The 12,470-nt window shown below is 36.0% G+C and overlaps 1 protein-coding gene across 1 annotated transcript; it reads left to right on the forward strand.

The window, feature by feature from the left end:
• Nucleotides 1–525: 525 nt before the first annotated feature.
• On the forward strand, nt 526–11,866 carry LOC101211283 (enhancer of mRNA-decapping protein 4). Its single transcript, XM_004148240.3, has 12 exons — nt 526–1,664; nt 4,507–4,556; nt 4,712–4,871; nt 5,000–5,218; nt 5,576–5,704; nt 5,814–7,424; nt 7,667–8,026; nt 8,103–8,222; nt 8,350–8,520; nt 9,218–9,382; nt 9,461–9,586; nt 10,988–11,866. The coding sequence occupies exons 1-12, from the start codon at nt 828–830 to the stop codon at nt 11,291–11,293; spliced, it is 4,254 nt and encodes a 1,417-aa protein (XP_004148288.1). The 5' UTR covers nt 526–827; the 3' UTR covers nt 11,294–11,866.
• Nucleotides 11,867–12,470: the final 604 nt, after the last annotated feature.

A 12,470-nucleotide genomic window follows, 5' to 3' on the forward strand; every position in this document is an offset into this window, starting at 1 on the left:
ACGTAGTCATAATCTCATGCTTGATTTTGACATTAGTTTTTCAAATATCTATATACTCCAAAAACTATAAAAATAAAAACAAAAGTATTTTGTTTGTTTGAAAAAAAAATTCATACGTAACCAAGGATTATTGGATAAAATAATTTAGAGTTGATTCTTATTGTAGTTAAATTATAATAATTATTATATTTTAATTTAGTTTGAAAATGATATAGTAAAGATTGTAATAATAGATAATAAAAAAAATTGTAGAAGCTAAAATAATAAAACTTACAAATACTAACAATTGGATTAAAAAATATTAACAAATATATCGAAACTTTAAAAAATTATAAAGGTAATAAAATATGTGAATCTCTTAATACCATAAATTATATTGCAAATATTTTAGTTGATTTATTTACTTATTTTGAAACTCTAAAAAAGAGATAAAAGAAAAGAAAAGGAAAAAATTCCAATTAAAAAAGTATTGCATTTTCCAATCCATCTTCATCGGGTATATAATTTGGGGTCTCTCTAGTCTTTGGCTCTTCACTTTTTTCTGGTCTTCTGGGTTTCTTAAGATACCAAATTCCATACACATAATCTTCTAATCTTCTCTATATTTTCATTTCTTTTATTTTTATTCTTCTTTTAATCTCTTTTTCTCACTCGATTATCTTCTTCACTCTCTTTGCTTTTCTATCTCTCTTTTTTCCTTTTTCCTCTCTTCAGATCGTATTCAATTCTTCATTTTCCACTCCAAATATTGATCCCAAATTCCTCGTTTTTGATCTGAAATCGAGGATTTGCAGATCTGGGTTTTGTCGAATTCATCTGATTCCTTCATGGCTTCCCCTGGGAATCCAAACCCAAATCCCACAAACCCACCTTTTGATGTCCAGAAATTCTTTAAACCCACCACCATTTCAAACCCTACACCGACTTCCCAAAACCCTACCCTCATGAATTCACCTCCATTTCCACCTCCTTCTTCATCTTACCCTCCTCCCACTGGTCCTTTCTCTTACCCACTTCAAAACGCCCCATTCCATCATCCTTATCATTCTCCCCACCATCCCAATCAACTTCCTTACTCTCAAGACCAATTCTCTAATCTTCATCATCAGCGTTCTCTTTCTTACCCCACTCCCCCCCTTCAGCCTTCTCCTCCTCCGGTTAATGTTGTTGTTCCTCAGAATAATCCGGCTCAGAGCTCTGGTGCGAGGATAATGGCCATGATTAGAGCTCCTGGTTCTAATCTCGAACAATTTCCTCAACCCTCTGCTCCATTGGGTTCGATGCCATCTCCTTCTTCGGCTGTTCCTGAATCTTCAACGCCTCCCCCTAATGTTCCTATTATGACTACCATTCCCATGATGCAGGGGGTTAATCCTGGGATTTCGCCTACTGGGCCTGTTCGAATGCCGAGCAGTAAGCTTCCGAAAGGGCGGCATTTAATTGGTGATCATGTGGTGTATGATGTGAATGTTAGGTTGCAAGGAGAGATCCAGCCACAGCTTGAAGTGACGCCAATTACCAAATATGGTTCAGATCCTCAGCTTGTGTTGGGACGTCAAATTGCAGTTAACAAGACATATATATGTTACGGATTGAAACAGGGGAATATTCGAGTTCTTAATATCAATACCGCTCTAAGATCTTTGTTTCGAGGCCACGAAAAGGTTTGTTTTACAATTTTTGTTTCGTGTTTCTTTAATTTGATTTAATTGCTTCGATTTTTTTTTTGTTTTCTTGGGGATTTCATCATTTTGTTGGTTTTTCATTAATCATTGTTTTGCATTCTAATACTTGGAATATTGCAATATAGTTTTAATTTTTTTTCTTTGGAAACAAGTACCTCCGTTTGATGTATGGAGATTTACCAAGATGCAACCTGCGGGAGCTCATGAGAAGCTGCTCCAATTTGAGTTAATATAGGAGGATAAATAGATACAAAATGGTTTGAGCAAGAGCTCCAAGAGAAGCTGCAGAAGTTATATTTTCCATAGCTTTTGAAATATCTTCATAGTTCTTGCAAATAACATCCCATTTCGTTTGAGCCTAACCACCTACAGAATAGCTCTAAAGACGGTAGGCCAAAGTGTTCCAAAGAGGACTCTTTATCCTCTTGGAAAATTTATCTTACCAAAGGACCTTCTCCATTTCATGTGAAGGTATTAGTCGTAGTGAACTTGTGGATAAGAGATTTAAGAAAAAAGATCCTGAAGGTTCCAACTTTTGAATTATTTTGTCTTCTGCACTAAACATAACCTATTCCATCATCAATGAATTTTTGCTGTAAAACCCTTAGCCTCGTCATCTTATTGGTCCTAATTCTGTCTAACAGATGTGATTTTTATCTTCTGTTGTAGGCTTATAATAGGGCACTTCCTTGGGAAGTTGTTGCTAGAGGCCTTGCCAAGATCTAATTGACTTCCCTAAGTTTAACTATATCACCTTTGCCATTGAGAAGTTGTCATCGTTTGCCAATTGGCAAAGAATTTTGATATTTGAGCTGCTGTTCTTGTTTCTCTTGTGGGTCAATGATTCAAAATCTTTACCAAACCTTCTCTATTGATCATTACATGCCATCGAGAATCTACCTTGAAAGTTCTCCTCTAAAGTTATTTGTGGGAAAATGTTCAGTTTTCTTCTAGCCATATTTCCAATGCGCAATGCCAAACCTTTTTGGCTTTTTATAGGTTGAATTCAGAGGAAGGGCATTGAGGTCAATAACATTCCACTTGACAGGCAACAATATCCTCAAATTTGCCCCTTGCTTGGTGATATTTTTTTAAAAACATATCAACCTCATTAGTAATGCAACTAGAAGCCTCAAAGACGGATAGGCAATAAGTTGATGACTTCGATTGAAGCAAGTCTTTCTTCTTTAGATGTGAGAATTTTATTTCAGTTTATAATTATTTTTTTGGATTTCTCAACAACTAAGTTCCAAAAATCTCCTGTCCTTGGATTTACTCTCAAGGGTAGTCCTAGTTGAGAGGCCTTTTATTTTAAGGGAAAGAAAGATAGTTGGCAACCATAGCAACTCTCTCTTCTCTATTCATTTTTTCTGTTTCAGAAGTAAAACTTTTCATTGAAATAGTGAAAAAAGACTAATGCTCAAAGATACACTCACAAGTAAATTGGTTCTTTTAATATTGAGTGTATCCATTTAAATTTTTTGTCTATTACCAGGTTAGAATACTTTACCTCCAATAGTTTTTTTTGAACAAACTCAAGTAACTATCTCTCTAGATCGATCATTGTTCCTCTCCTAGTTTTAATTCCAACCCTTATATTGAGCTGGTTTTTTTTTTTATCTCAACAAAAAATTGGTTCCCCGTTGCTTGGCTTCTCGAACTCTGTACCAGAAATACCCTTTTCTCTTTCACCATTTGGTAAACTCATATAGTATGAAAACCTAGTCTCCTTTGAGGTTTGACCACAAGGTTGCATCAACAACATTTCTCATAATGGCCCTCCTCGCTTATCTACATGGAATAGTGTCCTAAAATGAAGAAGAAAACCTTTAAGTGATCTAATCCAACGATGTTATTAAAGAGCTAGTGAATCTAAAATTCACCAACAGTAATGACAAAGTTGAAGCTCTTTGAACCCGTTAATGAACAATACTCAAAACTTTGTTTTGTAAAATGTATTTTGGTTAGTACACTTTTCTGGTCCCTGTACTTTGGGATTCATTCTATTTTATTACCTATACTTTCAAACATTCAAATTTAGTTTTAGTACTTCAATTAATCTTAAACTTAGCCATTGCCTTTAGTTTGAAGTTCATTTATCTTATTTCACAAAATAATAATAAGAATTTCTATTTAGGAATAAACAAAGTGATCATGCTTGCATAATTTGAAGGATGGTTGAGAGAGACTATATATATATATATTTTCTAGAAAAGTTAACTATAAACTAAGGGTAGGGACCAATTTAGAATCAAATTCCATTGTAGAAGAGACAAGGTGGCAACAATTTCCTTGGTTTGGTAATTTCTTCAAATTATTGGTTTTCCTTTTTGCTTATTTAACATTTGTAAGTGACATGCTTGCCATCATGACTATTATCACACATATTGTTGACATTGTTATCAGGAATATTCATAGGATATTAAAATTCTAAGTGGATGGATGCCACAACTTCAACCATCATGGATTGATGACCTAGTGATCAAAGAGGGTAAAGGGAATGGGTCCAATCCATAGTGGCCACCTATGACCTAGGTACCTAGGATTTAATAGCCTATGAGTGTTATATGGTTATGTGGGCTGTCCTGTGAGATTGGTCAAAGCTACTCAACCCTCACGAGTAAAAGAAAAAAAAAGAACACTTGAATCCACTTCCTCTAAGCCCATTTATATTTGTCTTATTGGCCTCGAGAACAACCAACGGCGGTTTTGATATTATTCTTATTATTTATTTGGGTTATGGTAAATTGTGGTGGGTAAATCCTCTTCCTCACTTATTTTCCTCCCCTTCCTATTTCTGAATAATGTCTTATTCATGCAGAGGGTCACTGACATGGCATTTTTTGCTGAAGATGTTCACCTTTTGGCTAGGTAATTATTTACAGCATCTCAAGTTCATTTTTGTTTCAGCTTGGCCTATGGGTTTCTTTTGTTTGTCTCTATAGAGTGGTTTTCCATAATTAAATTAACCTTTCCCCATTACCACCCTGATTTTAACCTGGTTATGGACCATTTCTTTTACGCAGCGTTGACGTAGGTGGACGAGTTTATGTCTGGAAGATTTCTGAGGGCCCTGATGAAGAAACAAAGCCGCAAATCACTGGGAAAGTTGTTATCTCCCTTCACATGGAAGGAGGAGAAGGAGAAATTGTGCATCCACGAGTTTGCTGGCATTGTCACAAACAGGCAATCATTATTTTTAATGCTAACACCTATATGTGGTTCATAAATAATTTTTTGCGTGGTTTATAAATAATTATCATTGTATAGTTGCTCAAACCTCCCATATGTGAATGTTGTCTGAATTTGTATAGGAAGTTTTGGTAGTTGGATTTGGGAAGGCTGTTCTCAGGATTGACACAACCAAAGTTGGGAAGGGTGAAAGCTTTTCTGCTGAATCTCCTCTCAAATTTTCTCTTGATAAGTTGATTGATGGGGTCCAGCTTGTTGGGAAGCATGATGGAGAGGTGACTGAGTTGTCCATGTGCCAGTGGATGACTTCACGATTGGTTTCTGCTTCTATGGATGGAACGGTTAGTATTTATCTTTTTGAAGCTCTGAATCTTTCTGTTTGACTGATTTATCTTGTATTTTTATTCATTTTGCATGCACTTGCTAAAACTCACGAGTATTTGCTCACATAACCAAAGAAAAGGATTGCCCTCTTTTTTTAGTCTACTAATTAAGCATTTATTTCCTATCAAATGAGATGTTTTGAAGGATATTGTTCTGCTTTGAATTTTTGCAAAATGTTTACAGCTTCATATCTTGTTCTGACAATAAATAACTGAAGAAAAGGGCTGTTCTTTTTTTTCTAGTTATGGATGCTTATTTACAAGAAAAGCTGCTTTATGATGTACTGTTTCTTTTTTTGATCGTGTACATTATAGATCAAAATCTGGGAAGACCGCAAGACATCACCTTTGCTGGTTTTGAGACCACATGATGGCCAACCGGTTAATGCAGCCACTTTCTTGACTGCTCCTAATCGACCAGATCACATTGTACTCATAACAGCTGTAAGTAATACAATAATTTCTTTTTCTTACTTCAATTTGGTTGAAAATTGTCTGTGCTTGCACTAACTATGGTGGCTAAGCATTTTCTCTTATTTACAACTCTTAATAGGGGCCTTTGAATCGGGAAGTGAAAATATGGTCATCCGCAAGTGAGGAAGGTTGGCTGCTTCCTAGTGACGCTGAATCATGGAAATGCACCCAGACCCTAGAATTGAAGAGTTCAGCTGAAAGCCAAGTTGAAGAGGCTTTCTTTAATCAAATTGTAGCACTGTCTCAAGCTGGCCTCCTTTTGCTTGCTAATGCTAAGAAAAACGCTATATATGCAATTCACTTGGATTATGGTCTTAATCCAGCTTCGACACGGATGGATTACATAGCAGAGTTTACTGTCACGATGCCCATTTTAAGTTTTACTGGAACAAGTGAAATATTAGACCGTCTAACACATATTGTCCAGGTTTATTGCGTACAAACACAAGCGATTCAGCAGTATGCTTTGGACTTGTCTCAGTGCTTACCTCCACCACTGGACAATGTAGGTTTAGAGAAGGCAGATTCTAGTGTTTCACAGGATTCTGCTGGTGTGGAAGGTCTGGCTGCATTGTTTCCTTCTGGGAGCAAACCAACTGACACACCCTTCACTAGTTCTACACCCAGGGGTTCAGTGCTGGTCAATGGCCCTGAAAGTGCTATTGCAGAAAGATATCCTGCTAGCACCAATTCTCAAGATGCAGTGTTGGTTGCAAATACGGAATCTAAACCTGCTACACTGTCGCCCGTACCTAGTAACACAGACATTGTCTCTACTGCGTCACCTCCACTTCCTCTGAGCCCCCGCTTGTCCAGAAATCTGTCTGGTTTTAGAAGTCCAGTGGTTGCCTTTGACCCTATTAGTGCAGTTAGCGATCATGCCGGTGACCGACGTGGTAATGATTATACAGTCAACCGACAATTGGATGCCATGCACACAAATTTGTCTGAAGTGTCTTCCTTGGATGATGAATCCAGAAACAATGAGGAGAAAATTGCACGGGAAGATTTGTCTAATGTCCTCAGTCCTCCTATCGTGTTTAAGCATCCAACTCATCTTATTACTCCCTCTGAGATACTGATGGCTGTTTCTTCGTCTGAAACAACCAATATCATTGAAGGTGGTAAGAGTGATAGTGAGACAAATATCCAGGATGTAGTGGTTAACAATGATAATGAAGATGCGGAGCTGGAGGTTAAAGAGGTGGGTGAAATGAAGTCTCCTCAGAATGGTGAATATGGTAGTAGAGGTGAGCCTCAAAACCTTTCTCTGGAGAACAAGGAAAAATATTTCTGCTCACAAGCGTCAGATCTTGGTATGGAAGTGGCCCGGGAGTGTAGTGCACTATCATCTGAAACTTATGTCATTGAGGAAGCCCCGCAAGTTGATGGTAATATAATAGCATCAGAGGTTGATTCCCAAGCTGGTGAGGGAGATAGAACTTCCGGCAAAGATGTGTCTGATAAGCTTCCTGAATCATCTATGTCGACGACTTTGCAAATTCCAACTCCTAGTTCAAAGGGGAAAAAGAACAAGGGGAAAAATTCTCAAGCTTCAGGCTTTGTTTCTCCATCTCCAAGTGCTTTCAATTCTAATGAATCGTCCATTGAACCTTGTGGTAGTTCAAGCCTTCCCCAAAGCGATGCAGCTTTCCCTCCTTTACTGGCCATCCAAGATACGTTGAATCAGGTTACTATCAGTAGGCTTTTGTGCATGTCGTCAATATCCATTTTTTTGTCATTTCTAGAAAGGAAAATATTTAATTCCACAATGGACTCAACTTTAGAAATTTTGCCATCCTTGTTGATGAAATAATTTTTTTATGGCCATTTTGTCACAATTTGAGATGATTGCTGGAGTTATTGTATTCTACATGGCCCTTTGGCCTGCCTAATTGTATTGAACCGATCATTTCAAATACTTTTGTGTAGATAATGAGCACTCAGAAAGAAATGCAAAAGCAGATGCAGATGACATTTTCAGTTCCAGTCACGAAAGAAGGTAAAAGGCTGGAAGCAGCTCTTGGACGGAGCATGGAGAAAGCATTGAAAGCGAATCATGATGCATTATGGGCTCGGATTCAGGAAGAAAGTGCTAAAAATGAGAAATTGTTGCGAGAAACTACACAAAAAGTAACTAGTTTAGTTGCAAACTTTGTGAACAAGGACTTGCCTGCCTTTTTAGAGAAAGCTATGAAGAAGGAAATGTCTGCCATTGGACCTGCTGTGGTTCGCACAATAACACCCGCTATTGAGAAAACAATTTCTTCTGCCATCACTGATTCTTTCCAGGTTTGAATTCATTCGCATGCTGTTCTTCTCTTGTCGTTTTCATCATTGGACCTTATTCATGTCTTATGTGATGTAGAGAGGAGTAGGTGATAAGGCAGTAAATCAACTAGAGAAATCTGTTAGCTCAAAGCTTGAAGCTACTGTTGCTAGGCACATCCAAGCGCAGTTTCAAACATCTGGCAAGCAAGCTCTGCAGGTTGAGTTGATTTGATAAATGTTTCTGTTTCTTCAGTTTATTTGCTTCTATCAGAATTCATTGTCAAGATTTCTTTGCAGCTCTTGGATGTTGAGATTTTTGTTAGAATAATAATCTTCTTCTGCAGGATGCATTAAAATCTAGTTTTGAAGCATCAGTGATTCCAGCCTTTGAAATGTCGTGCAAAACCATGTTTGAGCAAGTAGATTCTACCTTTCAGAAAGGACTGGTTGAACATTCAGCTGCAGCTCAACAACACTTTGACTCTTCACATTCTCCATTGGCACATGCTTTGAGGGTACAATTGCTGTGCCTAAACTTTTGACAGAATATAGGTTTACTCCTAGTTATAAATAAGTGTTTCATTTTTTTAGTGATGGTGTAACTTATCTTGTCTTACGGCATTGTTAAGAATGTGCTGACCAAGTAGTTAAATGCGATGTTCCAAATTATTTTTTAGCAGTATGTGAAATGTGTTTGATAGTATGGGGTTCCATCTCAAAACCAATTGGCAATGAGAGGAGTAGCCCATCTATCTTATAAGGAGCGTGAGTCTCCTTGGGATTTTCAATGTGGGACTCACAATATCTCAACAAAATGGTTATCTAAATAAATTGGTATTTGCTTTTCAAAGGATGGCTGGACTTTTATCCATCTGTTTTACTTGCAGAAGGATCAGTTTTGGCTATATGATTCATAGATAAAAGCTGTTTTGTAGTCATATTTTGAAATTTTTGTTTGATGAGGCCATGCATTTATTCTAGATTTTATTTGGATATCTGGATGGTGGAGTTCCTTAAGTTCTTTTGATTTTCTTGTATCTTGTTCAATTCAAAGTTAAACTTTTAGGTACATTTGAAGGTTGAAGGTGATGGTATTAAATTAGCGTATGATTTGACACCATCTTTAAATAACCTTAGCGTCTTGTAATTTTGTTGACTGTTGTTTGTTTATTACTTTTTTCACTTGCTAACTGGTTCAAGCATGGAATACAGGATTCTATAAATTCAGCTTCAACAATTGCGCAGTCCTTGAGTGGAGAATTGGCTGAAGGCCAAAGAAAACTGATAGCCCTTGCGACTGCAGGAGCAAATGCTAGTTCATTAAATCCTTTAGTTAGCCAACTAAGCAATGGGCCATTGGGTGCTCTTCATGAGAAGGTTTATATTGTTTTACTTTTCTTCCTTGTATATTTCCTACTGGCCTGGTCTCTTATGTATTCTCAACACATGCACTAGGTTGAGGTTCCTTTGGATCCTACAAAAGAACTGTCGAGATTGTTATCTGAAAGGAAATACGAGGAAGCTTTCACCGCTGCTTTACAGAGAAGTGATGTGAACATTGTATCTTGGTTATGTTCTCAGGTAATGTGGTAACATGTTTTTGTTTATTTTTCAATATTTCTTGTGTTTGCCTTTCATTCTTCAAAAGTTATCTTCAAAATTTATTAATTTTGTTACAGAAATTTCCACTGACTCTTATTATCATGTTTAATGTCCTTCAAACCGGAATGTATATTCTCGAAAGCAGTTTTAGGACTGCATGGACCTTTACAAGCTTACTGTAGGATGGATCCTTTTTCTGGCTATCCATAGTGATATTGCTCTTGCATATTAATTCTCACATTTAATCAAGTAAAGCAACATCCTTATATTTCATATATGGTACTGTTCAGCATATAATTTTCATACCATATAATGCTTGGAGTGGCATCTTAATAATTTTGGGTTTACTTTTATGCTAAACTCGGAAGCAGGGTTGGAGTGAAGGAGGGAACATTTAGTTCATTAACTCAAAACATTAGACAATAACTGAAGTCTTAAATTGATCAAAAATCAATTAATTTTTTTTTTATTTTCTTCAAATAGTTTGTGGGAAAGAACCTTAAATAAAGAAAAATAGGCTTAGACTTTTCCTTTTGTTTCTAAAATACCCCTATACTTAAAAAAGTTTAAAAAATACCTCTACTTTAAAAAGTTTCAATATCCTTGTAGTATAAATGCTTAAGATATTCTTTTTACATTAATTGACACCTGCATGGTGTGGCACCTAGAACAGAAAATTGTATCACCGTTCACCTGTCGCCACACTATATTGTTGATCATTACCACATCCTTTCTAGTCCCAATTTATGTTCAAAATTCTAAAAAAATTGTATTTGAGGCTGTTTTGAAAAATTTATGAAATTTCAAGAGCAATATTGCAACTTATCTTAGAGTACATGGATATTTTTGAAATAAAGGACAAAGTTCACGGGTATTCTTTACAATTTGGGGAGAAAAAAAGAAAGGAAGATTGTTGATTGGGTATCCATAGAAGATACTTGAGAGTCTGTTAGTTATGTTATTCATGTACGAGCCATTTCTGGATAAAAGCTTAAGCTGAATTGTTTCAAGAAAAAAGGGAAAAACATAAGCTGAATATTTGGCTGTAAGTCTGGCAAAACTACTATAAATTAAATTAATTTTGGTTTTGAACTTCTGGATGTCCTCAAATTGATAGCATGCTAATAAAATGATGTATAAAATTGTTCCCAAGGAAAAAGATCTCATATTGTGGTATTTTCTTTTTTGGTATGGTTGGACAAGCTCGTGGTTACATGAATATAGACAAATTAGAATTGCCATCGCTGCATCTATTTCACTGTTTTTTACAATCTTGCCATGAATGTGATCCGCAGTGGGTAATTGCTAATACTGATTCGCATTTTAACCACTAAAGTAGGACAAGATATGATGTTATCCTTCTATTGTATTGTTTGACAGGTCGATCTTAGAGCCGTTTTGGCAAATCCCCTTGCTTTGAGTCAAGGAGTACTGCTGTCACTTTTGCAACAATTAGCATGTGATATCAATAAGGATAGATCCCGGAAAATTGCATGGATGACTGAAGTGGCTGCTGCTGTAAATCCTGCAGACCCAATGATAGCGATGCACATACGGCCTATCTTTGAACAGGTGTATCAGATTTTGAACCATCAACGGAGCTTGCCAACTGTTTCTCCAGTCGAGCTCACTGGCATTCGCATAATCATGCATCTTGTCAACTCCATGATGGTAACTTGTAAATGATTCTTCCCTCTTTTTCGTATGTAATTTTGTTCTGGCTTTTCAACACCCTAATGTGCAGATATAGAGCATGGAGCATAGATACACATCTCCTCTTTCATGTTTATTTCTGTAAAAGTCACCAAAACCGTGTAGATCCATTGTCGAATCTGTGAAATAGGCGTAGCATAGGCTCGCTCTCTTTTCTTTTTTCTTTTTCTTTTTCCTTTTTTTTTCCCTTTCTACGGGTGATTTTTTTTTTTTTTTGTTGTCATTTGTGCTAGAGATCTTCCAGATGAAAACATGTTGGAATATGTTGCATTTTTCATTTTCTTTTTCTGATTCCTCCAAAGGTTTGTGAACAACCTTTATGGGAAAGAAAGATTTTGTAGCACCTTTTTTTCTTTGTCAAGTGCTGAGAAAGAAAATAAATGCTTTTTCAGCACCAGGAGAATCAATTTTTTCCCGTGGGGGGGTGGGTTGAGAGGTCAAGAAATAGAAGAGTTCCACCTCCTTAATTTCGTTTTTGTCCAAATTTTAAAACTTTTCAAAACCATATCTTTCTACCCCCATTCAATGTATTCAGTCTTATTTCTATTGTTTGATCTTTTTTGTTTCTCTAACTTTATTTCATCTTTAATATCAATTTTGAATTTAGTAGATTCCAATAATGAACTATCACTGCAATAATAAAGTTTGTAATGTCAGTATGGTTGCTATACATTTTTGGGATTTTAAGAATCTATCGACTATGGGTTTAAGAACTTGAGAAAAAAAATAAGCATCATATTGTATTTGGAGGTTTCTGTTGTTGATACCCTTTCTTTTCAATCCACTCATGATGCAAACGAAAGGTCCATCAATTTATGAGCTTGAGTGTTGATTTAGATCCATACTTGTGTTAATAATTAATGTATATCATTAAAAAAAAATCAATAAATTTGTCAAATTTGTATCTTATTATTATTGTCAAATTTGTAATATCGAGTAATAATGGTAATGACCTTTCATGTCACACCTTTTTTTCAAAATTCTTTGACTTGATTATGCAATCCAAAACTTTGTAGAGTTTGAAATTGGATGTTTATTTTTCCTAGAGCATGGAAGTGGGAGAGTGTTTAATTTTTTATTTATTTGGGATAGACGCATTATTATAGGTTTAAAATATTTTCATATACAACATTGTGTATCGAATCTTATC

This window comes from Cucumis sativus, chromosome 3 (genome assembly GCF_000004075.3).
Source record: "Cucumis sativus cultivar 9930 chromosome 3, Cucumber_9930_V3, whole genome shotgun sequence".
In the NCBI taxonomy this organism is placed as follows: Eukaryota; Viridiplantae; Streptophyta; class Magnoliopsida; order Cucurbitales; family Cucurbitaceae; genus Cucumis; species Cucumis sativus.